Genomic DNA, 27,027 nt, shown 5'->3' with positions numbered 1-27,027 from the left:
GTGTAGCAGCACAAACAAGGAGAGGCGAGACGGCATGAACATAAACGGACTAGTCGCCTGTTTCTGTTTTTTTTACTATGAATTCACAACCAGTTGGAAAGAGTTTGGAGGTGAAACTAGGAAGCTATATAACTGATGTATTTGTCCTTTTGTGCTGATTTGACTCTATAACGTGATCCTGTTTTCTCCTAACGGTGATTGTAAACGTTGAGCGTTGATTGTTTGTTTTAATGCTTTTTGCTGCTCGACACAGACTCCTGTGAAAACTCATTCCTGCTGTTTTGTCGTCATGCACGGAGATTACAGTATGTCGGCTTCTTTGTTCGTCTTGTTCTCAGTCATCCGTCAAAGCCTCTGTCGGAGTGTCCCCATTGATGAAGCTGTTTGGACAGGTGGCACATTTTGCTGTCACCAGCTCTATTTGTGAGTGTGAAAGGACCGCGTTCAGTCGACGTGTGACATTTGTTGCTGGTGGTCAGCAGACCTCCGTATAGTCACTTCTCCGCTCTGTGGTGACTGGGAAAGAGACCTGAGATGGATTTTAGTTGACGTAAGCTTCTTTCAGGCATAGTTCCTGGTAAACTACTGGGATACTCGGGCACCGCCGGTGATTTTCACTATTCACACTACATTCAGGAACATATCCGTCTGGCGTCTTTTCACACACGCTCTGGCAATACCGGAATAGGGCGAGGGACGGTCCAGATTACGGTTATGCTACATTTACGGATGTCAACTGCCATAAAACTCAACCGAAGTAGAAGAAGACGGGGCAAAGTGTACGTAAGCTTTCACGATAACCGCCATAAACAACATATTGTAATTTTAAGACCATTTTATGGTACTGCTAATATAAAAGCACAATAATCCAAGAACCCGACACCCTTTCAAAGAGCAATGGACTTTTATTCATAAGATATTCAGACTTTAGAAATGCAATGACATTCTTCTTTTTTTTAATATTCTAAATAAATAAAACATAAATTAAATAAAACCACAATAAAAACAATAAATTAAATGGACTTTTGCAAAAGAATTGCAATGTGTGAGTACTGAGTAATGCTCAAGTCTTATATTCGTAGGGAAAACTGCTTTTTATTAGTCGATAGTCGTACACATTATCGAGGTCATGTCCATATATTGTACGATAATTGAACAATGTAATTATCGGGATCGCCATCGTGTACTCGTTGGAAGAAGTCTTGTTATTTTTAGGCAAGGAGCTCAACCCATGAAAACATTGGCGGAAACTCTCAGCCACAAACAAGTCGCAGATTTAAATAAGTCATCAGCAGAGTCTTGTGATTGGTTTCCGTCTTTCATCAGACCGACTTAACCCTTTCTGCTTTCAGTCACAACACAGCCATTCCAACATTTTCTCTGAAATGTCTCGAGGTGGGAAATTGGAAGTTCTGCCTGAATATTGATGGCGGATCCCAGTCCCACATGAGCTCATGCAGGAAATGTTTCCTGAATATTTCAGGGATAGGCTGCATATGTGAAAGGGACTATAGATGATGGTGATGGACATTTAGTGAATTCAACAAACGTAGCTCACAATTCCATTTTTTTTTCTTGTCAATTCAAGAAATAAGATTAACAAATAATTCTGAAATGAGTCTCTATTACCAAATGCAGCCGATCGACACGTTTACACTTCATATAGTGGTAATTCTTCAGACATCATTGGTCCCTGCTTACACCAACACATTGGTATATATTCAGAAATTAGACCTTATCAGTCATGGTTTTTACCAAATATTGGCTGGGACAATTCACATTTGTAACTTTCACATATGATTATTGCTTTATGTTGAAATAATAAAACCAAAACCAACAGCATACCCAAATCTGCCACTTGAGCCTTTTTTCCGACTCGGCTGTTGTCTGCATAGAAAATGTGGCTTTGCTTTGGCGTTGTTAACTCCGCTACAACCCGGCAGATAATCCATTGTTTATCATTCGCCAGTTCTAAGGGACGAACATATTTCCCAGAACATGTCTCTACATTATGCATTCACATGACACAACACAACATCTTGCTGTCCTCTCTAAGCGTTGTCTTTAAACACAGTGGCACTACAGATTCTGGCTTGTGACTGAAGCAGTGTTCAGAACCAGACCAGACCGCGATGGGGGAGAGGGGGAGAGAGAGAGGATTGTGGGTAGTTTGGCAGTACATCTAACGGAGGAGGCATCATTATCAATCTATTCATACACATTTGGGTCATGCACGCATTAACCTGTATCTAGCCCGGGCTGAAGCGCACGCTTTATTATTACAATGTTTCAGAGTCATCCCCAGTGTATTTGGGCGAGTCTGGCCTGTAGCTAATCTTGATGTGACCCACATTTTCATCCCAAAATAGTTTACCCTCCTTATCAATAACTGAGAAATGTAAACAGTTGTCTGGGAACAGAATATATCGTATACGCCGCTGAAGCAAAGCTCGGGGTGCCCGACTTTGCCAATCACGTTTAGAGTGAAACCTCACAACGACAATAGCTTTATCATCTCCACTGAAGCAAAAATAAATAACTGACAATCCAGTGCCTCTGTGAAGTGGAGGGTTTGTTCGCTAACTCATGGTGTTTTCACGTGATTGCAGTAGAAGGAGGAAGGAGGCACACCACCAGCCCCAAAGAACACGAGAAAAGCATTTAGGTCACTGTAGGACACTTGTAGTCTCGAGTGTGACATGGTGTGGTGTGATCTTTCATGCAGAAGTCGCTCACTTCCTCTTTGCTTTCAGCGACGGCACACGGCACAGTCTTTGTTTGTTAGCATCTTTATTGCATTGTCCATGTCAAAATAGTTTGCCGCCGTTAGAACGAGGATATGCGACCAACCCGGCGTTTACCAAACGTCTACACACGGCTGATATACTGATAGACATTACGGATACAAATGGAAACCACGTGAGTTTGCAGCACAATGTGTATCCGACATCTGAAATACTCAAGAGGGAACAAATCGGCTTTTCAAGGACAAGCCAACCGATGTTTTCGCTCTGTCCTCAGATGTTCAGGTTAATGAATAAAAACTGCTGGTGTCAGCCTTTTGTCTGTTTTATTATTTCCCCAGTTGAACAAAACTGAACACGGGGGAAAAGAACTTGTAATCTTTCTTTTCTGTAGTTACGGTAGTGGAGTGGACTCCCACGTCATATTTCAGTGAGTTTGTGGCAATTATGTGTATTATATTATATTACATTAAACACATTTGTATTTGTCACAGTCAGTTTACCTCATTGGGTTCTTGTTAATTTCCCTCCTAACCAACTACATCAGATTTAAAAGGCGTTGTGGCGTTGCCGTTGAATATTCAAAACTATCCCCCTGTATAATTTGCAGCTTGATGATGCTGCGAGCGGTTGGATCAGATATTAGTACATGTGAACATTTAGCTGAACATCTGCCTCTTGTTGCTGTAATTGTCTTCACCGCCATCTGTTAGGCATTGGCTGGGAGCACCAGCAAAGATATACATCCATCTTGTTATAAACCCATAATGGCCCCAGCTTCTCTCGACTACACTAATTAGCCGTATTCGATGATATGCTCTGCATTTGTTCTAAAACTAATGCAGCCCTGTATAACACTCAGTTGGCGTTTATTACAAGATAACAGGGTACAGGCAATTTAGGTAAGCAGTGTGATCATCTTTATAGCTGAACCGAATGTGACGCGTTTTGGGTCATTTTGAGGAACACAAATTGCTTTTCCCTATGTTTTCAATAAAAACGCCTCAGTTACAATGTTCTGACCCTCTCGCCGTGTGCTAACATTCTCTTCTGTCTTCCTTTCTGTGCCACAGGTCCAACTCTTCCAGCTGTCTCTCTGCGTTGGCGGCACGCTGTGAGGAAAGACTCCACGCGCTGTGTCTCAGCGCCCCTCAGACACTTGTCCTTGACATCCAAATGCTGTGTGTTGATCGTCGTGCCAGCCGCCTTCTGTGAGTTATGACGACGGCTGCTTCTTTGACTCAGGAAAGAGGCTCCGCCTCCGCTCGGCAGTGAGCGAATCACATGATGTAATGAAGAAGGGAAGTCTGCTCTTCAAGGAGTCCGCCAGCAGGATATGAGTATTTTGAGCCCTGTGACGGATAACAAATCAAACCTCGTGGGAATTGTGGGAGGCCCAGAAGAATACTCCAGAGTAATGCAGTCAGAGGAGCTATTCAACAGGAAACTCAAAGCCCTGAATGGTAGCATGGGACCGCCAGCGCCCAACATGCAGGGGAAAGCCGACGGCGCAGGTAAGACAAATGGTAATCCAGCCATGCCTAAAATGGGCGTCAGGGCCAGGGTGACAGAATGGCCACCAAGGAATGACGGATGGGACGGACGGCCTCCGCCGAACTATCAGAGTGTCATACCTGTATTTCAAAACGGCCAGCTGGAACATACTGTGGACATACTGGAGCAAGGCCAGTCAGTGTGTCTGGAGGTAGACTACTCTGACAAATACACACTGAGTGACCTCCTCAGCCTCTCCCCGCTGAAGGGTCTACATCCGATCCGCCAGCGCAGCAACAGCGACGTTACCATCAGTGATATTGACTCTGAGGACGTCATGGACCAGAATGCCGTCAATCCAAACACCGGGGCCTCGCTGCACCGCGAATACGGCAGCACGTCCTCCATTGACCGCCAGGGCCTGACTGGAGACGGCTTCTTCACCATGCTCAGAGGCTACCGAGTGGACACTCTGGACCACCGGAGCATACCGCCCATGTGTTTCCCCGAGTTGTTGCGCTGCGATGCCGCCCTCTCCCCCAGCCTGCAGACAGCGGCCCAGATCGCCAGGGGCGAGATAGTCCACATTCCGGGCTATGACTACGTAGACAACTCTCTCATTTACAGCCGGGAGCCGGAGCGGTCCTTCATGAGGCGCCTTAAATCGGAATCATCCGAAACGTCTCTGTTCCGGAAACTCCGGACCATAAAGAGTGAGAGTGACGCCTTGCGGCTCTCAATAGAGGACGACCGGCGGCCGCTCAGCTTCCAAAAATGCTTTGCGCACTATGACGTCCAAAGTGTTCTTTTCAACATCAGCGAGGCGGTGGCAAGCAGAGCTACCCTCAACCAGAGGAAGAACACCACCACCGGGGCTTCAGCCGCCTCAGCCGGAGGGCCCGGAGGCGGAGCACTGGCTGGACCCGGAGCAGGGTGCCCCGACGGCGGAGCATCAGGATGTAGCAGTGGAAACACCCCCATGTTCGAGTCGCCACTCGGCAGCAGGGAGGACTTGAACCCCAAGGAGAACCTGGACACCGACGAAGGGGACGGGAAGAGCAACAGCTTAGTGCTCGGCTGTCCACACTTCCGCAACGAGATCGGCGGCGAGGGCGAGAGGAGGATCTCCCTCTCCAGAGCCAACAGTGCCAACTACAGTGGTTTGTCAGAGAGCTGCTCTTTTGAATCCTCTTTAAGTTCCCACTGCACCAATGCCGGAGTCTCTGTACTGGAGGTGCCTCGAGAAAACCAGCCTATCCACAGAGAGAAGGTCAAACGCTACATCATTGAGCACATCGACCTCGGCGCATACTACTACCACAAGTACTTCTATGGGCGAGGTAAGGAACGCTTACGGTGATGATGATGTGTTATGTTTGAGTTTACCGAGATTTAACAGGATGTGAGGATTGTTAAACGTTCCAGGCCAATTCTATATCCTTGAAACAAGAAAGTTCCCAAATGGAACAGCCTCGACTCACTGGGTCAGATATCTTGACGGCCCACTTATTTTTGTAAGACCAGATGAAATAAGGGCCAGAACAATAGCAGGCTTGTGTTGAGTGTGTGTGTGTGTGTGTCTCACTTCCTCGGGAGAGGAGCAGTCATGTCCTCCCTGTGATATTGCCCTGAACCCCGCGGAGTGGCTGTGATTAGTCATGTGGGAAGCGAGAGGGTGTGCGTTGCAGCTGTTCACTGTGGAGGCCGCACGGGTGTGAGGACCCCTCCCCTAAAACTTTTAGGGTCAGTAAAACTATGCCACGGGCCCCCTCATTAAAACACCTATGTGACTGATGCTGAGAATGCCACGCGAACCCCCGACCCATCATCGCATTATACACACTGTCTGTGCGACTCTGTCCGCCGCTCTCAGCAGATTGAGTTACCCATTCTTGAGCCTCTCCAGAAAAACAGCTGCTTCACCTTTAACACCGAGAGATGCCTGACCTGCTCCAAAAAAAGATACTCTCTTTGTTGGAGGCTCGGTGTCTCCGGTTAACGAGACCATTACAGAGCTGCTCTGCTTACAGTATCTTTTATTGTACCGTGGAGTTCACTCTGATAATCATTTACCGTGAAACGTTGCCTCACCTACCGCATCCCCCGGTGTGCCAATGTACATGTGAAATGCTCCGCGTTGCTGTCAGTTTCGTTGTGACGTTATGGTTTTTACAGAAGACCTCCACAGGATGTGGATGTAGCTTTTGCCCTATTTTCACGAGGTGTTGTATCGGGGAAACAGGTCTGTCGTCACCTCTGCTTCACCGTAAACGCACACAAACCGGCGTGCGCACACACACAAAAAAAAGGCACACACTCACACAAACATGTCACCACTTTAGGGCAGGCTTTTACCAACCTGGGCTGAACATTGATCCCATTGATTGCCTAAAGCCCTCCTTCCCTTAGCAACAGGAGTGTTTCTCCCCAGGCTGCACTAATGGACTTAATGTTTTATCCACACCCTCGGGCCATAACTTGTTACACACACACACACACGCACACACAATATATATAAAGGCACAGTTATGTGACCCGTGCCTTATAGGGAGATATCTGACCTGAAATATAGTTTTAGAGCCGTGAATGTAAAAAGGTGAGAACATACAGATTGAAGAATTTGAAGGCATTTCTTCAGTGTGGAGTGAAGATGGGAAAAGAGGCATTGTTTGACATGACAATCAAAGTCATCCATTCGGCAACCTTTGGCAAATTGTCAATGCCATGTGATGAGTAACGGAGACATGTTATAGAAGTGTGTTGACAAAAAGCTTTCCTCTATAAGTCTCCCTCGCTGTGCCGTCGGCATTCTGATGCCCGGTGTCTCTCTTACAGAGGCCACTGGGGCTCCTACCATCATCTGACCTTATGCCTCACAGAGCATTTCCCCTCACTCGCCTGTCCCTGACGAGCCTCGCATTCCTCAGGCGGTTAGCCCCGCACTGCCTTCGTACACTTCCTTTATTACTCACGCCGATATGTGCCATTCGCCACCCGACATTAATGCCACAGCGACGAGAATCTGCGTATTTATACATCGCATGCTCTACGCAGCGTGGAGGCAGTGTGAAAACTTCTGCAGGAATGTGAGTTCCTGCGGCGTTTTTTTCCTTTTGTTGTCTGCTGAATCCAGGTCTTTCTCCGCGGCTTTAGCCCGGATTAGGGGCTGTTTGCGCAAGGCATCGCTTTTTGTGTGCAAAGCTCAGCTCTTGTCCATGTCCTAAACACACACACTCGCACATACATAACGCACACACAGACCCTTTTCGGACGAACACTAAAGATAATGTTTCGCAATGACACCATATATTTGCGATGTTCTCATGAAGTAAATTGTATTCTGACTGCCTTATTTAGGCAGTTATAATGAATTTCCAATTGAATACTTTATGTCAACACATAAATTAGTACTGGTGTTTCAAATGCTTAGAACTAAAATGACTAAAAGTCCCCTCTAGTGTTCATTACGTTTTTCTTTAAACCTCACAAAGAACGTTGGCAACATTGCTATTCTTGAAGCCTTGCCAGAAAAGAACCTAAAATGTTCAATTCTGCTTACATTCCCCTGAAGGACACAAATACTCTGAGCCTGAACTGAGGGGACATCCTGGTGGCCTGGTGGTTTAAGGCACATACCATGTAACCACTGGGTTTAAACGAAGCCAGGAAACATTGCCCCGTCTGTCTCTCCCCACATAACCCTCCTCTCCGCGCAGCCAGTTATCAAATGACAAAAAACAGAAATGACCTTGAGTGATGCAACCCTTATTTTTGGCATGGTTTGTTAAGCCTGCTCCTCTGTACAGTAGCAGGTGTGGCTCTATCTGTCCAGATACTAAAAGCCCCCCCCCCCCCCCCCCCCCCATGAACGTTACTGTCATGCTGTAAGAATAGTTTTTATATGGTGAGAGGCGCGACATTGTGTGGAGTATCTGGGTCAGTGACGGGTCGGCGCGGGTCAAACTGCCCAGAGCTCTATTTTTATTTTATTTGTTTGCTTTTTTAAAATCCCACTACACGCCAGGCTCTAAACCAAAGTGAATCTATTTCCACTGGACCCCCTGCTGCTCTCTGTAATCAGTGTCTCAGCTCGTCCACGGCCAATCCACACACAGAGGGGTGTTTTTATACGCAAATAAATAAAAGAATATATTTGCTCAGTAACATAAAAGGATATTCTGTCAAAGCAAAAGCAGTGATTTTAACATATTTGAAAAAGATTATAATTTCTCATTCTCAAAGAACTCTTGGAACTAGAGGTTGTTCATTTCTGTGAAGTTGATGTGTGTTTTTCATTGACATCTTACTCCCCCCCCCCCACAGAGCATCAAAACTACTTCGGGGTCGATGACAATCTGGGCCCTGTGGCGGTCAGCGTCCGCAGGGAGCGGCTGGACGACGGGAAGGAGAAAGATGGAATGCAGCACAACTATCGAGTCACCTTCAGAACCAGTCAGGTAACTATGATGCACCGAAGCGCACTTGTGCTGCACCGCTCGTTGTCTCCAGTCAGCGTCGAACTATTAGCGGTGCTCGGGTAGGAGTTAACCGATTTTTACTATCGTCCAATTAAAGAATTGACTACGAGCTAGATCGTGCTTTAGGATGTTTTTTGTATATTGTGTTTTAATGTGGAGGTCTCTCAGATCAGGGCTTGTTCAAGCAGCGCAGGAATGCTTCAGTACTCCTGAAAACAAGAGGCGGCTTCTCCTCGCTCCTAAATCTGCTCCTTGCACCCTAATGTGATTCTGTGCCAGTTGTGACTGAGTTGGCCGTTCATGCAAACGCTGATTGCCGTCTATCAGAGTCAGCGTGATCACCCTGGCTCTCCATCTCGACACAACGGGATTCAAGCACAGCCCTGAGCTGCACAGTCCCTGGCGGTACAGAAACCTCTCCTACATTGGATGCAGGGAGGTCGCATCCACTGAATAATTCAGGTGTCACAGATGTGTCAGGCAGGGAAACGTCACTGATATCCAGCACTGTTCTTGGTGTAAAGCACCACTCCCACGGTAAAAAAATGTATCTGGGTCACGGTGGCCCTGCAAGTAGCACGCAGAGCATGCTTAAACTCCCCAACCGCTGGAGCCTCTATTTGCCGTGTACTCCTATCATTTAGCCCCGGTCGCTCGCCGCCTCTCTGCACCACTCTCACTCGCCCTTCCCTCTCCGAGTCTCTTAAGGGATCTGCTTATCGGAAAAAAGCCTCTCTGTCGGACAGCCGCTGACTGCTGACATTCGCGTGGAAATGTGATTTGTGGGCGTAAATGTGTCTGTGATGCTCTGAACAACACAGGGTCACAGAGTGGGTGTTCTGAAGCTGTTCGGGTCAACGTTTACTGGCACATTAATGATCTTACTCGTGAAATACTACTTAACATCAAGTGCGCTGTTAGCTTGTCTTAATTATTTAGAATGTGAGTTCCTAATGCCTTCCAATGGAGCCGTAATGGAGCCATTGCCCTGAATAATATGGCACAACATAAAAGGATATTATTGCTGGCTCACACAGCAGCTAGCATATGAGCCTGGTTTTGGCTTCCAACATATTGAAATAAAATACAACCACTTAATGAGATCCAAATGAATACAATCACACGTTGACCAGCATGGAAACAGCGCACACACTGACCTAAACGCAACACATTCTACGAGGGGACATCAAGACCTCGTAAGACACTTTGCTTAACTGGATGAAACCTCACCGTCTGTCTTTGTTTTTCTTCCAGCTGACCACACTCCGTGGAGCCATCCTGGAGGATGCTATTCCATCCACTGCGAGACACGGGACGGCCCGCGGCCTGCCGCTGAAAGAGGTGCTCGAGTACGTCATCCCTGAGATTAATATCCAGTGTCTGCGGCTGTCCCTCAACTCCCCCAAGGTCCCGGAGCAGCTACTCAAGCTGGACGAGCAGGGGGTGAGTACATCGACGCGTCCTCCGGGCTTTGAGTGCCACCACAGACGTGTGATGATGATGATTGAGCAGCACTGGAGCGATCTGTGACGAGGAGACTTGATCAGGGACATTTGTTGCGAGGGGGAAATTCATGCGTTTTGCTTTCAAAAGCAGGAGAGTAAAATTACAATTTGTGGATTTATGGGATGTTGAACACTATTATTTGTCTGGACGCTGTCACTTACTGCAGTCACTGTGAGGTCCTAGGAAGTCACTGCATCCGGACAAGAAATGGTGCGTCACATAAACCCCATAAAACCACCATTTTTCTTTATTACCATTTGTTTTTTTGTACGGATAAAACAACCTAGATATAGCGTGTTTATTAGTTTACTTAAGTGGTGCCCGTAGGTGGATGTTCTTGGGTTCTGATAGAGCCAGGCTACCTGTTTACCCCCATTTTCAGTCTTTATGCTAAGCTAGGCTAACCAGCTGCTGGCTGTATAGCTTCCCAAGCTGTTTAATTAATCCTTCTTAAAGAAGGAAAAGCCGTAGCCCAGTCACTCTCCTCCTCACAGATTTTCCAGTTGTTTAATTTTAAGCCATCACTAAAATCTTATTATGAATAATGTCTTGGAATTAGATTATGACGGGCTGTATTGATATTAAGATATAGATCTTATTCAAGGTACGTCTGTCTCTGTCTCTGGGAGGGATTAACTTCAAATAGCAGGAGCCTCTGTCCCATATGTGGGCTGCTTCTTATAGATGAAAACAGGCTCCCGTGTGGAGCCACAAGACAGCCAATATCACACTTAATTAGAATCAATATGAATCCCACTCTCTCCGCAGCCATCATCGACTACTTTGGCACGCATTTTCTGCCGATAGACGCGAAGCTGAAGTAACTCGCTTCCTGACAACTTACTTCATCTGAGAGCAGGTGATTAGGTATTCTGCCTGCACGGCGGAGGATGTCATCTTGCATTATCTCTGTTTGAATAAAATGGCTATTAGTGATATGGGCTCTCTGCAGTCACAGGTGTCAGCGATGGATTCATTGTGTGATCTTAAGGCCTTTAATATCTCATCTCATGAAACTGCAAGATGGAAAGGAGTGTGTGTGGGGGGGATTAGCTCGTGCCGTATTGCTTGTCTTGCTATCAGAGAATTGGCTGCTTATTAGTGTAATTACATTCATTAGCATGAGCCCATCCTTCCATTTGACAGGGGAAAGGCTCTTATAATAGAAAGTGTCAGCCGCGTCCCTCTTGTACATTAAGATTTTGTTACACGCATAAACAAGAGCGGTGTAGTGTCCTCTCCCCAAAGCAGGTTAAATGCACTTAAGACGCTGACAGACTCTGTGTACCCAATTATCGCAAAGTAACTGTGTAAGTAAGTGCGCTAGGCAAGTGCTTCCTGCCAGATCTCAAGGAGCTGATACGGGAGTTTGTTCACCTGCCAAACGACACGACCACCCCCCCCCCCCCCCCCCTGCCTTCTTGGTATGAGCGACCGTCTGACTTTTGATAGAAGACCGAAACTGACACATGGCAAGAAAGTAATCACAGAAACTACTTTCAGAGGAGGAGAGCCCCGGCTAAGTGGGGCCCAAAGCTCCTCCAACTGGCACTCCTCCTCACAGACCTCAAACCGAACGCCCAGTGGAGGCCGCTTTTATATTTGGTCGTCAGTATTTTTGTACACTCCTGTTTAAATCATAAATGTTGTGCTTGCCTTGCAAAATGTTTAATATGCCAACCACCCCGTAATCTTCTTCTTTTTTTTTTTAAATGCGCCGGACTCTCACCCACCCCTTCTAATGTGTTTACGTGAGGAAGCTGACATTGGACAGGAAGAGCTGCAACTCACAAGTGCTCGGCCGGGCGTGTTTCTGTTCGTATGAGTGCATGACGTTCTTCCACCTCAAAGCTTTATCGGAGGATTTTCTTTTTTAGAGTGTGTGCGCGCACTGCTGAGGAGACGTTGGTCCTCGTGTTGGAGTGCGTGTGTTTTAAAAGGCCTCTTTTTTTTTTTCCGGTGAACAGAAAGCACGTCTGGTTAATGAGAGTAGCCTGCAGCCACACAATCTTCACAATAACCTCATGATCTGTTCTGCAGAAAGAGAACCCCTGAAAGCAGTGTTGTAAATGGCCCTGGATGTAAGAAGAGAACAGAGCGCATGTGAATGTATTTTAGATCGCACTGTAGATCACAGTGGGCTGCCTGTGTGCAGATTGGGACTGGGGAAAGCATTAGGCAGTTAATCAGATCTCTGAGATGTGATTTTAAGTGGCAGAAATCACAAATTATACGTTTTTCCTGAAAAGAAAAAAGAAGCCATCGATGTAAAATGTGCATCTGCTGTTTCCATCTCGAGGCTAAAGTCTCGGGAGATGACAGAATTCTTGTTTAATAGAAACTGTTTATCTTCTGCATCGGTTTCAGAATTAGAAATGTAATTTTCAGCTTTAATTTATAATTCCCGATTTAAAAAAAAAAAAGAAAAGAAAAAAAAAAGCGAGGATATGAGCAAGATAAGGGCTAGCCTGCGGGTGTCTGCATGTAACTACACATGGTAGTGTTTGGCGATAGCAGAGACGACATCGAAGAGGTCAGGCAGAGGTTGCTAATCTGTCCCTCTCAGTTATGCTGAACAAATGACCGTCTACCTAACGGAGAAAACCGCTCTCACTGCAGCTCCGGCTCATAACGTGAACAAAGAATAAATGCACGACGCCGCCAATGCTGCCCGTCAGGTTTACTTGTGTTAGTCAGCCGGTAAAGCCTTCGTGGGCCCATAAATCACTCCCGATGCCCACAGCGACGGCTCAACTCTGAAGTACAAGTCAGGCTTTAGTGAGATTTTTTTCCACAAGTTCAACAGAGTAATCGACCCCCTACCGAGGATGTCATTGCAGTCACCGCTCCCTTGTGTAAATCAATCCCCCGGCATGACTTTGACTAAGGATTAAGTTGGTGAAGTTATGCCCTCGCCAGAATTTATTCCCCTTCGCTTTCCCCCCACATCTACGGTCCATGTTTTTAGATATCGTCGCTGCAGAACACTTTCCGCCCCTAAAAACAGCACAAAATGCGACAGCGATGTTTCGTGTAATGACCCACGATGAGTGTAGCCAGCTTTTTGGGAGCCATGTTTTGGATTTTGTCTGCCGCATCGGGGACACTGCAGTGCAGACGGATGTCACGGGGATGTTATGTGTTGTGTTAGGGCACAGCTGTATCCTTCAGGTGTAGTCTCGGAGATCTCCGAGGGGAACGTTGTCCTCGTTTCTCCCTCCACTCATTAAGCGTCTTTCTATCTTTGCATTTTTGTAGGGTTTTTCTTTTTCTATTTTTGCTTAAGAGAAGAAAAGGGGCAAACTGCACCCTCCAGCTCTGGATAGATGGAGGGAGAGGAGCATTGGAAAGGGAAAGATATCTGAGAGAAAATGAGTGCTTTTTAGCAGCTTATGCTCCGATTTGTAGCTAATCACAGATCCGTTAAATAGGATGAAGCTTTTTTTTTTTTTCTGTTATGGCTGCATTAGCTCATCGGAAGCTGATGCCACCAACAAAAAAAAAAAAAACACATCAAAGGCGGTTACACCATGAGCTTTACCCCGGGAGCATTACTCATCTATATATGTGTTTGCACTTTTCAGGCAGAGACAAATTTGCAGCGCCACAGGGCAATGCGATTGTCCTTTGCTGTCGACCGGCCTGTTAAGAGGAGCGGGAGGTTAAGTGAAGCCCGTACAATGCAGGATGAAAAATAGAAGACCTCATCATTGCACATCAGGCCATTTCCACTGGGCTTGGTGCTATAATAGCTTTCCATCCACCGCAGGAGCTCCTATAGTGCAGGGCGGTGCTGCCTGATGGAGGAAGTCATCACGACAGCAGTGCGAGGAGCGGGGAACAGATGGCCTGTAAAGGAGGAAAAAGGCGATCCCAATTTGTTTCAGTGTGTGGATCAATCTGCTGGCTGTCACATTCAGAGAAACCTTTTCGTTTTCGCTTTATTGACACATTTTCCCCGGGTCACGATCCCGCTGCCCTGAGCTCTGAATGTAGGTAACCGGTGCCGAACGCAAGGGCCCATGTGTCATCTTCCCCCCCCCCCCCCCCCCACACACTTTTACGCTCTGTCTTGGCCGGCATCAGGGAGATGTAAGCCATGAAAGATTCATGTCGGCGGAGAAGAATCACTCCGGATGTTTTCTTTCTTCCTGCCTCTTCGTGAGACAAGTTCATATCAGACCTGTCATTTTCTGGATAATATTAATGCTTGCAGTGAAAACCTGTGAGATTTGGCAGGCTTCTGTAGGTCTATAAATACTCCTCTTTGTGCATAAGACATTTATCTTTGTTGTTGCGCTCTTCGCTGAACAATGGCCGAATCAAGAGTGTTATTAGTGGGTTGTTTGGAAGTTCAATGTCTCGTATTTTGTTAGTTTACCAAAGATTTAAATGTTTCTTTTCTGGCAGCTTTACAGAGTTGTCTGCCATAAACCAAAGCTATGCTGCTATCCGTCTGTAATTCACTCCCTCATTGCTCCACAGCTGCTCTTAAGTAGCAGCTATTAGCTGGGCTTGATTTATGCTCCGCTCAGAGCTCCTGAGAGTTCATAGCCTGGCTTCACAAAAGGGGGATTTCAGCGCTCTCCTAGAAGGGCTGTGAAGGCCTACACATTGGCTGTGACGTGATGGAAAGTGGGCACTCGCATGCTCTTGAGTGCATAATGTACAGCATGTCCACGAGTATATCAGCGGCAGGAAACGATACTTACCCGCTGAGTGTCTTGTGTATGTTCCTCATTCCAGCTCAGCTTCCAGCACAAGGTGGGAGTGCTCTACTGCAAGGCGGGCCAGAGCACCGAGGAGGAGATGTACAACAACGAGAGCGCCGGGCCGGCGCTGGAGGAGTTCTTGGATCTGCTCGGTCAGAGGGTGCGCCTCAAAGCCTTCACCAAGTACAGAGCGCAGCTGGATAACAAGAGTAAGATCCGCGACGCAATCCAAACGAAAACATTCACAAAGTCCAGGCCCACTCACTGAGTGCAGATGTTTCCTATTGTGTTTTTTTTAAGGGGTGTAATGATTATTTTTTAAGTCTCTTTAGTCCTGATTTTCTATTTGATTACATCATCAGCATATCTAACACAATGGCCTTTTGTGTTGCAGCGGACTCCACAGGCACACACTCTCTCTACACCACCTACAAGGACTATGAGCTGATGTTTCACGTGTCCACCATGCTCCCCTACACGCCCAACAACAGACAGCAGGTCAGTACGCTCTATACTCCGTGCTCCCCCCCCCCCCCCCCCCTCCCGTCTTCGAGAGGACCACCGTGTTTACGTTTCTGCGTGGTAAGCCGATGACTAATGGTGGTAATAAGTCCTTGAGCGGCTTCCTTTTAGGATATCTTCAATCTCTTGCCAATCTTCCCCAGAGACTCATTTTGCCACGGTAATGGCCAATCAGCTGAAAGCATGAGCATTGCCATGGTAACCGGGTTACCCCCACAGTAGGATTTTAATCAATGCATCCCCGGGGGCCAGACCCGACGTGGTATTAGATGGGCCTCTGATTCTGTCTGCGCTAACAAGTGGAATTAAGTGGATGTAGCGGCGGACTGGCGAGCGATTGCCCGATAAAGCTGCGATTACAGAGGTTCACCATCTCAGTCTCTGCTCTGCTTCTACGTGATAAAACATGTGGGTACAACCCTGCAGAGATATTCACAGTGAACACACTGAAGGAGGTAGTGAGTGAGTCGGGGGAAGGATCTACAGTGAAGCACTGCAGAGACTTAATCCATCAAGTGGAAGCTAAATGTCTGATTGGCAGGATTCTCTTTTATTCCCCCCTCCTCTGATTGTATGTCATGAAGTGAGACAGTTTAATTTAATCCCCGGTGGTAATCTAAAGGCAGAGCTCACCTCACTCATCTTTTCATCCTTTTAATTTCACCTCTGAACCTTGTAATCCTGCTTGTTTCAGCATCCTGCTGATCCTCAATCACAACTTTCTAGCAGCCACAGAATGAGGTTAACGATCTGCACAATGCAACAATGCAAGCAGTCTGAATTGGTGAGAGAATATGTCTCCTTCACCCAAAAAAAAAGCCTAAATTGTGTTCGCAGGATGCATTGCTCTCATCCAAAAAGCCCTTTATCTTGGTCCCAACAGACATTACATTCAATTTGTCATTCCTCATTGCAACGTTGACTTGTCTACTCAAATGCTTTCAGACAGTCTGCAGATGTTCTCCTGTGGATTCTCCTCAAAACCTACTCTGTAACTCGACGGTTTAGTCCAAAGTGGCTTAGCTACAACTTAAAACAGCACGGCGTAACTTTTGACAGAAGAAATAACGCATTCTTCCCCTTACAAACAAAACAATGAACTCATAGGCAATGAAACGTTGCTCCCTTGCTCAATCAGGGATACTCTGAGGCTCGACGTGGTGTGACCAGTCGCTTGTGATGGCTGATGTAAGCTAATGTTAGCAATCTAAATAGATGCCTTTGTGACTCTTCTTCATTTATACTTTGTTTTATCATTTACCCAGATCCGATAATCGACCCTTTGCTAAGTCCCGCCCTCGAACGCTGACTGGCCAATAACTAGCGTTAGCACTTCTATGCTATGCTAGCTACTGAATGAATACACACGTTGCTTTTTAGGATTGTAACAGTGAATAAAAACCGACCCGGCTTTACAGGAACAGTGGTGTCCCCTTAATTTCATTGTCTTCTGTCTTGATCACCAGGTGCTGTTGTGGTTCACATGGGATCTGTAGGATTTAGCTTCTATCTTTTTCTTATTTAATGCTATTTCTCCTTGTATTTGACTCCATTTTCCCTCCTTCTTCTAGTTATTAAGGAAGAGGCATATTGGCAATGATATCGTCACCATCGTATTCCAGGAGCCCGGAGCCCTTCCTTTCACTCCAAAACACATCCGCTCTCATTTCCAACATGTGTTCGTCATCGTCAAAGTCCACAACCCTTGCACTGATAACGTCTGCTACAGGTAAATCGCAAGGGAAGAAGAACCGCCAAACATTAGAGCGCCTCACCATGGGATAACGAGCAAACTAATATCCTCAAGACAATTCAGGGGAATGTGTTTATCCTTTGAATGTGCTTTTCATAAATGTCTTCATGCCAAATGGCTCTACGTGAACTTTTAAGAGCACTTCATTTGAAAGAATAATAATAATAGCCTGCCGAGTGGTTTCTGTGGTTTCTGTCATGACTTTATAGTAATGTGCGGGAATCACAGGGCTCTTTTGATCTGTTAAGTGATGAAACAGTTATTATCTTCAAGAGACACCTTGAAATTATGACTTACAACTCGCTCCTCGAGTGTTTCTGAAGTCGGGACGACTCTCGTTAATAACACAGCATTGAACAGAGCAAGAGCAGTCTGAGCTCCTCTGTCTGTCCCCCGAGAAATAATATCCCTGAAAGCCATGTAATTTCAACACACCTCATTATACGTACAGTTCAATACCCATTCCCTTCTTTTACTTTCTCTTAGCTGTTACCTCTGCTTGTGATTCATGGTTTCCGTTCTGTTTTCCAGCGTGGCCGTGTCCAGATCCAAAGACGTGCCTCCGTTTGGCCCCCCCATTCCCAAGTCTGTAACTTTCCCAAAGTCTGCCGTTTTCAGGGACTTCCTGCTCGCCAAGGTCATCAACGGAGAAAACGCCGCGCACAAGTCGGAGAAGTTCCGAGCCATGGCGACTCGCACGCGGCAGGAGTACCTGAAGGACCTGGCTGAGAACTTTGTTAGCACAGCCACTATCGAGTCTGCTGTCAAATTCAGCTTCATCACTCTCGGAGCCAAGAAGAAGGAGAAGGTGAAGCCCAGGAAGGACGCACATCTGTGGAGCGTGGGGGCCATCACCTGGGGCGTCCGCGCCCGGGACTTTGGCCAGTCGATGGACGTGGACTGCCTGCTTGGCATATCCAACGAGTTTATTGTGCTCATCGAGGAGGAATCAAAGAACGTGGTCTTCAACTGCTCTTGCCGCGACGTCATCGGATGGACCTCAGGGATTATGAGCATTAAGATCTTCTATGAGCGCGGGGAGTGTGTCATGCTGTCTGCACACGACAACTGCGGAGAGGACATCAGGGAGATGGTGCAAAGGCTAGAGGTAAGATCCTTAAAGCCTCAACTGTCATAATCTCCGTCATTTGCGAGGTATTCATGTTTTTGATACATTGAGCCTATTACAGTAAGATCAATTACGTTGTCATTACAGTGGTGCGTCAAATACGGTTTTAATGGCTCAGACAAGGTGCAGCCCATGCTGGTATTAACACATGACGCCTTTTCCTGTTCAGCCACAGGGCAGCTTTTGTGCACCACGAAGGCCCAAAAAATAAATGCATGCATACATGCTGCGCTTGTCACCTGTTGCTCAGCTTGGTCGCTCTTTTCAACAAGAGATCATTTGCGTTGGTCTTCTCTTTGCTCTACGTTGATGGGGCAGAACAATTGTTGTTGCCTTATCTCTATTATGCCTCACGGCCAAAATGTTGGTTGGTGCTATTGCCCTTTAAATAATCATTTAAATGAAATTGCTTTTTAGAAGTTTTGGTCTCAATATAAAAAAAATAGTTTACCAGTGTGTTGCTGCTCAAAAGGAGACCCATAAGTAACCTCCATGAAACACAGAGTAGCAGTCTGTCATCAGTAAATCCAGCTTGACTGTGTTTCACACATAAGCCGCATGGCATGTGAAGGAAAATGGCCGCCTTTTACTTTAAATGGCGCAGTGATGCATTTGGCTTTGGGATAGTTGTGGTAGCTCTGTGGTGAAACAATGCATTCTGCAAATATTGCTCTTACCATTGTAGCTTTACTACTTACCACAAACCTTGTTGTTCTATTTTAATCATTATGTCAGCATGGCTGTCGCTTGCTTAACCGACCGGAGTATCTTTCCTGTCAAGTCTCATGCGTTGCAGCTCTATGCTGAGCTTCTGGTATTTAATTTTCTTTCCTTGTGTTTCTTCCCCTTCCCCACTTCCCCCTCATCTGTCTGTCTGGTCTTTGGGTTGTCCAGAGATGGGATTGTCGCGTGATTGTGAAACTGTAAAATGAAATCAATGGAGTCCAGAGAGGGATTACAGACCTCACGTTAATAGCTTTCTTTGGCTCATCCCACAGGCTCAGCAGAGGTGTACAGCTAAACACCCAGGTCACACAAGGGCAGATGTTGTCCCGCGCTTGATCGGGGTAAACCATTGAGACATCACAGCATTTTAATCACCAAAAAAAACCGAAGCTGGAGCCACTCCCTGCAGCAGACCGTTCATTCATTGGGAGTGGAAGATTTGCGCAGGTACAGGAGAAGCTTAAACAGGACACCAGCCCCGTTTTGAAGGGGAGGAGAGGAAACAGACTAAGAATAGAGAACACTTGGCCTCACTACTTCACTCCTTCTGAGAGCTAGCCACTTAGTCCAATTTCTCTCAACCCTACTGTGTAGTTCTGCCGTGGCCATCGGCACTATGTGGCCCTGGTTACATTGTGAGATTCTAGTTCAAGTCTGGAGGGGGGAAAAAAGGAACAAACACCTGGTTCGTCAGCCTGGACGCTGGCATGCGATGCCTTGTTTCCGCTCCTTGTGCTGCTGCGTAGGTTTGCTTTTCCTATTCTAGTTTCCATGGTTTGTTTACTCAACCTCTAATCAGGCAAACCTTTGTTTCCTTTTAAAAAAAACATTGAGGTTGAATCCCAAACTCCAAACCTGAGCTGCGCATGACCTTATTTCTGCCTGCATACTCTCCTTCACTTATCCCTTTGGCAAACCTCATCAACAGAAATTGCCAACAGACCCCGGCCAGCATATCCTCGGTTCAGCTAACAACACGGGAGTAACAATCCATTTCCTGTGGAAAGCACAAGAAAGAAGCTCACTCTTCTGAGGATTTCTATAGAAGGAGATAAATGCACCGTTCCTATGATCACCTTTCGCAGTGAAACTAGAACGAGCTCAAAGATTTTGCAAGCGCCCTAAAAAGCCCAAGATCCAGTAGAAGTATTTACCATAATTAATCTTAAAGGACACTGGTGTCATTCAGTGTCTGCGCAACTCATCGCAAGAAAGGACCGAGCCGGATATATTAGCATTTGTGATTAGCCAAAGGACGCCGCTTCCTCATTCACTATGCTAATATCCTCTCGCATGTACGGTCCACTGACCCACGGGATTTGTGAGGGATATTTCACAGGCAAAGCTCCAAATAAGTATTAATAAGTGGGTGGCTATGTGAGTTACTCACAGAGACAGTGGAGCAGCAGCGGTAGGCACATTTGGGCGTGAGCTGACCGTGCACACTTTGTCCCAAAGGTGTCTGTAACGTCCCAGAGGTTGACTCGAGTTGTGTTTCATCGGGGGGGGGGGGGGGGGGGGGGTTACAGGCTGCCGGACCTGTGATGTGATGTAATGCGAACCAGAGTGAACAGATTGCCCACTGTAACCGAGCAGCCCAGTGTGAGAGCACAACTGAAAGCTTTGTGATAACGTCCTGCTGCACAGGGTGGTGCCGGGCCGGGTGTTTCGGCTTTTATGAGACAAGTCGTCTTGGCTCGGGCGCCATGTTTATTTTGTTTCCTGATCAAAGTACAGGCAGTCCCCCATATTGTGCGGGTCTTTGTGTACTGTATTCATCAGCGGGGCTCCATATGAAAGCAAATCACAGTGTCTGCTATGGATTCGAGTGAACGAAGTAGAAGTAGGCAAAATATGAGGAAAAACTTCAAATATAATAATTCCTTGCTCTTTTTTTTTTATCACAAAGTAAATGGAAAAAGTTTGGGTTTAAGACGATCGGATAAAACGAGGTGTGTTTGAATGTGGTAACTTATTACCATTTTCACAATTGTTTGACACCCTACTTACAAAACGACTAATTGATTAACTGAGAAAATGATCTGCAGATTACTGGATAAAGACAATAAACGTTTCTTACATCGTAATCTATCAATTCAGGGGCTGCAACAAATTCTTATTTGTATGATCAGTTAATCGCTTGATTGTTTATTCTATAAAATGTCCAGAAATACTGGTGACATCTTTACGTTGCTTGGCTCGTCCAACTTTCAGTCCAAACTCCAAAGTCATTCAATTCACTGTTGTACATAACAGAGAAAAGCAGTGACATTTCAATCAATGTTTTCCATTTTTGCCGAATCAACAGGGAATAGATTGCCGTGTGTGTTTTTATTTATTTCCTGTCAATCGATCAACCGATCGATTCATCAGCACCGCTTTGAGGCTTGATTGGTACCCGCTGACGTGAATGTCTTGCTTCGGCTACTCTTGCCCCATTAAGCAAAACATTCCCGCTGGAAGCAGAGTGTCCTAGATTCACAATTGATTCACAGATATCCAGCCCAGAGGAAACGACCCTAGTTTCACCCGTCTGTCCTTTTTGAAGTTCAGTTGGATGACGAGGTTTTGTCCCGTCTGTGACACATGCCAGGGCTACTTCTGACTGTCAGACCTCTCACTGAGGACCCACGCCAGCAACACAGATTCCAGGCTGAAACTGTTTCTTTGTTTCACGCAGCGTTTTATGTCACCACTCACACAGATGTGTCATCCACGCTTCATGCCACCATCAAATCCCTCCATTGAGATAAGGAGTGTCCCGTTAGATTCACCCATTATAGATTTTGGCCATTCGGAGGAGAACCTGGCCACATTCATTTTGTGGACGGACTGAATAAAGGGCGTGGATGAAAGCATTTAGAAAGCTTTTATTTAGGCCTCGTGAATTTCTGACAAAGGGCGGTTTGATTCTTGGTCCCTAATACTGTTCTCTTCATGCACAGGCCATTTACTTCCAGACGTTGCCACCAGAGAGCTTTTGGATTTCACTTTTCCCATTTCTTTTGCCCTTGATGTTTTACGCAGAGTGATTGTGTCGTCACTAATGAACCCCTATACTTTCATGTCTGCAAGCATTTTTATTTATTGCAAGACTGTGACCTCACTGAAGTAAATACATTTTCTTTCGTGTTGCGTCTCCCTGTGAGATCCATCATGGTTGTTGCGTCTCCCCTCTCACACAGTGGGGTAGGATTTCTGTCAGTGTGAGAACCTGGTGGAGTGTTGACAGGCCACAGTCTGAGGCAATCTGTCCCCGAAGCCAGCTGCCGCTCTGCAGCAAATGGAGGCAACCACCCACAAGTGAACCAAGACTAATCTGATGGGTGGTTAAAGCTCATTCGATGCAGTGTGAGTTTTTTTTTTTTTTTTTTTTTTCCAGCGGTTGTTACAGGAAAACTTGTCCAGTCCCACGGAGTACCCACACTGCAGTGTAGTCTGTAGTCTATAAGCTCCGTGACTCCATGTCATCGAGGTGAACATAGACGCAGACGCATGTTTTCATCTCTTTTTACGGAAATATTGCTGCTTAAGCAAGAGGGTTGCCTGAACTTCAGTTGAACCTGAATTCCATTAAAGCAGAGGCTTAGGCCAAGCCACCGCTGAGCAGAGTGAGCGACTTCATTTGCATTCAAGTGGAAGACGACCGACTTTAAGTTCCGCCCGAGCACGCAACGGGACGAGCGGCGACTGTCTGCCAAGTGTCCATGGGGGAAGTCTGGAGTCTCCAGAACTGTGAGGAAAGAAGGGCGAAGAGATCAGTTTGTTGTTCATCAGCTGCCAGCTGATGCAGATTATGTGCTGCTGGATACATGTTGTGCTCCAAAGTCCTGTTTGAAGTTAGCTCTGGTTAATAGACTTAGTTCTATGGACACCTCCGTGTGTCAGGAGCCACGTTGATCCTAATCCCTCTGATCGCGCCCACAAAGCCACTGTAGTCCACAGAGACGTGTGTGTGAGTTCCAGCTGCCTCTATGCAGCTCTAAGGCTAAACCAGTGAGCTCTGTCATGGACCCTCTTATTAGCTTCCTTTTTGAGAGGTTCATTGAATTAGCCAAACAAACATGCGCGTGTCTCTTCTGCCGAAGGACGCGATGTTACTCTGCTCTAATCGTATTTTCACAAACATCTAAGAGGAAATGTGCAAATTGTACACCGTTTGAAGGCTGCTGTTGAAATAAACTATGAGCTTAGAAAGCTCTTATTAAAGGATATTGAGATCATTCAACTCCCCGTCTCTCCCTCTCTGTCAGTCTCATGCTTGTTTTTGGTTTTCTCGGTGTGATTGCATTCATTTCACGTGTTTCTTAAGTCCTGCTGTCCATATGTCTCGTGATCAGTGCGATCGAGACAACATTTCTGTACGTTTATTGTAGATAATGAACAAAAGCTTTCTGATTTCCGGCTCCAGATCGCCACCAGAGGTTGCGAGACGTCCGAGATGACGCTGCGTCGGAACGGCCTCGGCCAGCTCGGCTTCCACGTCAACTTCGAGGGCATCGTGGCCGACGTGGAGCCCTTCGGCTTCGCCTGGAAGGCGGGCCTGAGGCAGGGCAGCCGGCTGGTGGAGATCTGCAAGGTGGCCGTCGCCACTCTCACCCACGAGCAGATGATCGACCTGCTGCGCACCTCCGTCAGCGTCAAAGTGGTCATAATCCAGCCTCACGAGGACGGGGCGCCCCGCCGGTAACTCCCAGACCTTTCTTCTTTTCACTTGACAGCTAACACTTTCTGACAACATAACAGACGAAAGTAGCTCGCAAAACAGACGCAGACCTCCTGTTGTCTTTGCTTGTTGTTAGTGAAGCAGAGAAGCAGGTGCTCTTCAAATATGTATGAAGTTATAGCAGAGGAGTAGTGTCTCTTTCTCATTGTTCCATGCAGCTTAGCTTGACATTTGGCTCTCATGTTTGTGTTGATTAGCATAAAGAAATGCTTACACACCGTTTTAGTTGCAAAGGGGGACGATGTTGTTCTCGGATGATTTCTCTGGAGAGGGCGGCTCTCTTTGTGTTGATGCGGCTTTGTTGAGAGAAAGCTCCAGCCGGGCTGTAGAGTCACGCAGACACGGACGGTCAGCGTTTCTCCCTAATGATGATGAGAGGAGCGTTTTGATTAATGGCTCAACTCTCACTGCTGTTGTCTGACGGCTCACATTTGCAGATTGCCTTTTTTTCCCCCTTTTTTTTCTCTAAACTCGCCCAACCTTCCCTTTCGGCAATTAGGATGGTAATGTTTGGCTTTTTAGGGACACACACACACACACCCCCACAGGGAGACTCCATTGCTCCCATTATGAAGGAGAGAAGCGAGAGACGGGACAGTGAAATTACATCCGTCACTATTTCACACTCCACATTTCTTTGACATCTTTGTTTTGGTTGTGCTTCGGGCTGACAGGTTTGAGTACCACGGAATGCTTTTTCCTACTTTGTGGCAGATGACCACAGCAGAAATGACTTGACAGTGTCTAGAGAGACACTCGATCCCATTTTCTGTTTGTGATGTGACGGGTAACCCTAACGCTGTTTGCTAATAAGTCACATTCACAACCTGTGGACGACGACAGTTAAACAATCACAATGCACATATGTGTTAATCCCGTGCATGTGATAAATCGTGGGTGAAGGGCTTTAGATGACATCTGTTTATAGAAGATTAAGTGTAAATTCATATTTGTGGAAAATTATATCAATGGCAGCCTTGCTGACGATCCTGTATGTCTACGATCTTAAAAGAGCTGTGTGTGTGTGTGTGTGTGTGTGTGTGTGTGTGTGTGTGTGTGTGTGTGTGTGTGTGTGTGTGTGTGTGTGTGTGTGTGTGTGTGTGTGTGTGTGTGTGTGTGTGTGTGTGTGTGTGTGTGTGTGTGTGTGTGTGTGTGTGTGTGTGCATACTAGGCATGCGTTTAACTGCGCTTCAACTTTTTGTTCTGGTCTGGCAACAGAGGAGTAACGTATTTGCTCCCCCCAGATGGTGGGCGAAAATGCCCCGTCTGTGAAATCCAAAACAGCAGCCTCTCTGGCACAACAGACGTCTAATCCTCTTACCACGAGCTGTGATGATGCACGATGATACAATCATAATCGCAGTTCAGGGAAGCAGAAAGCAAACAAAACAAACTCCTTTCTTGTGTGTCAACCAAAGGCGCGGTCCGGCTCTGTGGAGATGTGGTTACACGATGGAGGAAGGAACTTTTTTTGTGCCAGTTGAAGACATCTTGGTTTCAATGAAACAGCTGGAAACTGTGAAGACAGCCAATACAAGATTGTTTAAAAAAAACAAAACCGCATGCTATACAGCACTGTATGTGTTATATCATGCTGCAGGTCCATAATTGGTGGTACGATGCATAATTCAGTGAGCTTGACCCATATAAGGCGTTGCTAACAGATGCATCTGGGAGATTAGTGCACTAGAAGACTGTACTGGTCAGAGCTGTTGAGCTGTACTGGGAGATTCCCCCGTTTTACTGAAACACAGCTTCTCATCGGCGTCCTGTGAGAGCCAAAAGACTCCGTCTCGGGTCCTGTGATTTCCCCCCCACCCAAGTCTCCAACAAATCTAGAGGTGAGAGGTCAGGTGAAGAATCTCGAGGGCCCTCGACTCTTTTCGCTGCTGCGTCTTTGAGTTGCCAACAGTGTTGCAGTCAACAAAAAGTACTCCAGTACCTCCGGTATTGTCTCAGAGGAAAGGAATTCAGCGGGGGCCCGAATGCCCCAGCCAGTCCGTCCCCTGTGGCTAGAGAGATGAGGGTTAGTCTTAACAATGGACGAGAGTCTCGTGACCTCCAGACAATGTACGCTGGCTCCACACCGCTACCAATGCCAGGAGAAATGTTTTCATCAGCACATGTTGGGGCTCGGAGACGTGCACGTTCCTCGTTATTAACTTCTTTATTTTGTGATTCCTCCAGATTAAATCAGGATTGATGGGATAATCTGGTGTTGAATGACTAACATTTCACAAAAACGGTACATTTGTGTAGCGCTGTGTATGCCCTAAACGCGTTTACCCCCGCTCAGCCTGAAGCCAGTGGAGATGTGGCTCTAATATTAGCCGTACCTATAGGACTGTATATATTTACACCGGAGGAAGGATGTGGTTTTAGCCCAGTGCAATACTAGAGGCTTTTCCATCATCACCCTGAAAGGCTCCCAAACAAGTTCAACATGTTCGCCTCGGATCAAACTAATGAGAAAAAGATGAAAAAGATTAGCTCTTTGAAACAGGAATGCGACGTAGAGAACATGGCGTGATTGTATGTTTTGGTATATGGTCATCAGAGATCGAAGCGTAAACAAGAGGATCAGCACAACATGGACTTAAAATGGATGATTACTGCAAGATAAACAAATGGTAACAGAGACACAAAAAAGCAGCTGCATCTGCCATTTACATCTACTTTGAGAACATATTGTACATTGAAGGTTTAAAATGGCGGGTAACCCCCTGCACATTATAAACAAGAAGCACAGTCTACATACATCGAGCTGTTTTTTCACCTCCAGCTAAGCTCGTAGAGGCGCTGGGAGAGAATATTAGATTCATAAGTGAAACTTACCTCGTCGGTTCTGGTGCAGAGAGCAGAGCAGGATGAGACCGTTCCTGTTGACAAGCTGTTGGCTAGGGTTAGCCTGTTCGGAGAGTAATGATTCGTGGCAGTTCTGGCACGATAACACACACACACACACACACACAGTTAATACAGGTAATGAGTGCAGTCCTGTTTAGAAAAGACAATTGACCAACAGTCAAGATTTAAGTTTTTTTTTTTTTCCTACATTAACAAAAAGAGATCTCCGGTTTCACGATCAAAGTAGGAGGGTAATGATTGAATCACCATTCTGTACAGTAGCTTCGCCCAAGATAAATTGCTTATTTCTTTACGGACGTGTCTGATCTTCTGATGCTCTAATGCCACTCATTACTCTCACTGTCTCATATATCAAACCAGCGATGCATG

The 27,027-nt window shown here is 46.3% G+C and overlaps 1 protein-coding gene across 3 annotated transcripts in view; it reads left to right on the top strand.

Annotated features, from left to right (window-relative positions):
- The first annotated feature begins 4,032 nt into the window (after window positions 1–4,032).
- Window positions 4,033–27,027, top strand: part of LOC306785481 (signal-induced proliferation-associated 1-like protein 2) — a 48,267-nt gene continuing 25,272 nt past the window's right edge. For all 3 annotated transcript variants that reach the window (XM_079279873.1, XM_079279872.1, XM_079279874.1), the window contains exons 1-8: window positions 4,033–5,578; window positions 8,562–8,695; window positions 9,971–10,159; window positions 14,969–15,143; window positions 15,329–15,432; window positions 17,028–17,185; window positions 17,741–18,317; window positions 23,476–23,750. In XM_079279873.1, coding sequence (XP_079135999.1) covers window positions 4,081–5,578; window positions 8,562–8,695; window positions 9,971–10,159; window positions 14,969–15,143; window positions 15,329–15,432; window positions 17,028–17,185; window positions 17,741–18,317; window positions 23,476–23,750 — 3,110 coding nt within the window. In that variant the 5' untranslated portion in view covers window positions 4,033–4,080. The remainder of the gene's footprint in view (window positions 5,579–8,561; window positions 8,696–9,970; window positions 10,160–14,968; window positions 15,144–15,328; window positions 15,433–17,027; window positions 17,186–17,740; window positions 18,318–23,475; window positions 23,751–27,027) is intronic.

Source organism: Melanostigma gelatinosum, assembly GCF_949748355.1.
Source record: "Melanostigma gelatinosum genome assembly, chromosome: 12".
In the NCBI taxonomy this organism is placed as follows: domain Eukaryota; kingdom Metazoa; phylum Chordata; class Actinopteri; order Perciformes; family Zoarcidae; genus Melanostigma; species Melanostigma gelatinosum.
Note: the sequence above shows the minus strand (reverse complement) of the source record. Positions and strands in the feature narration are given on the sequence as shown.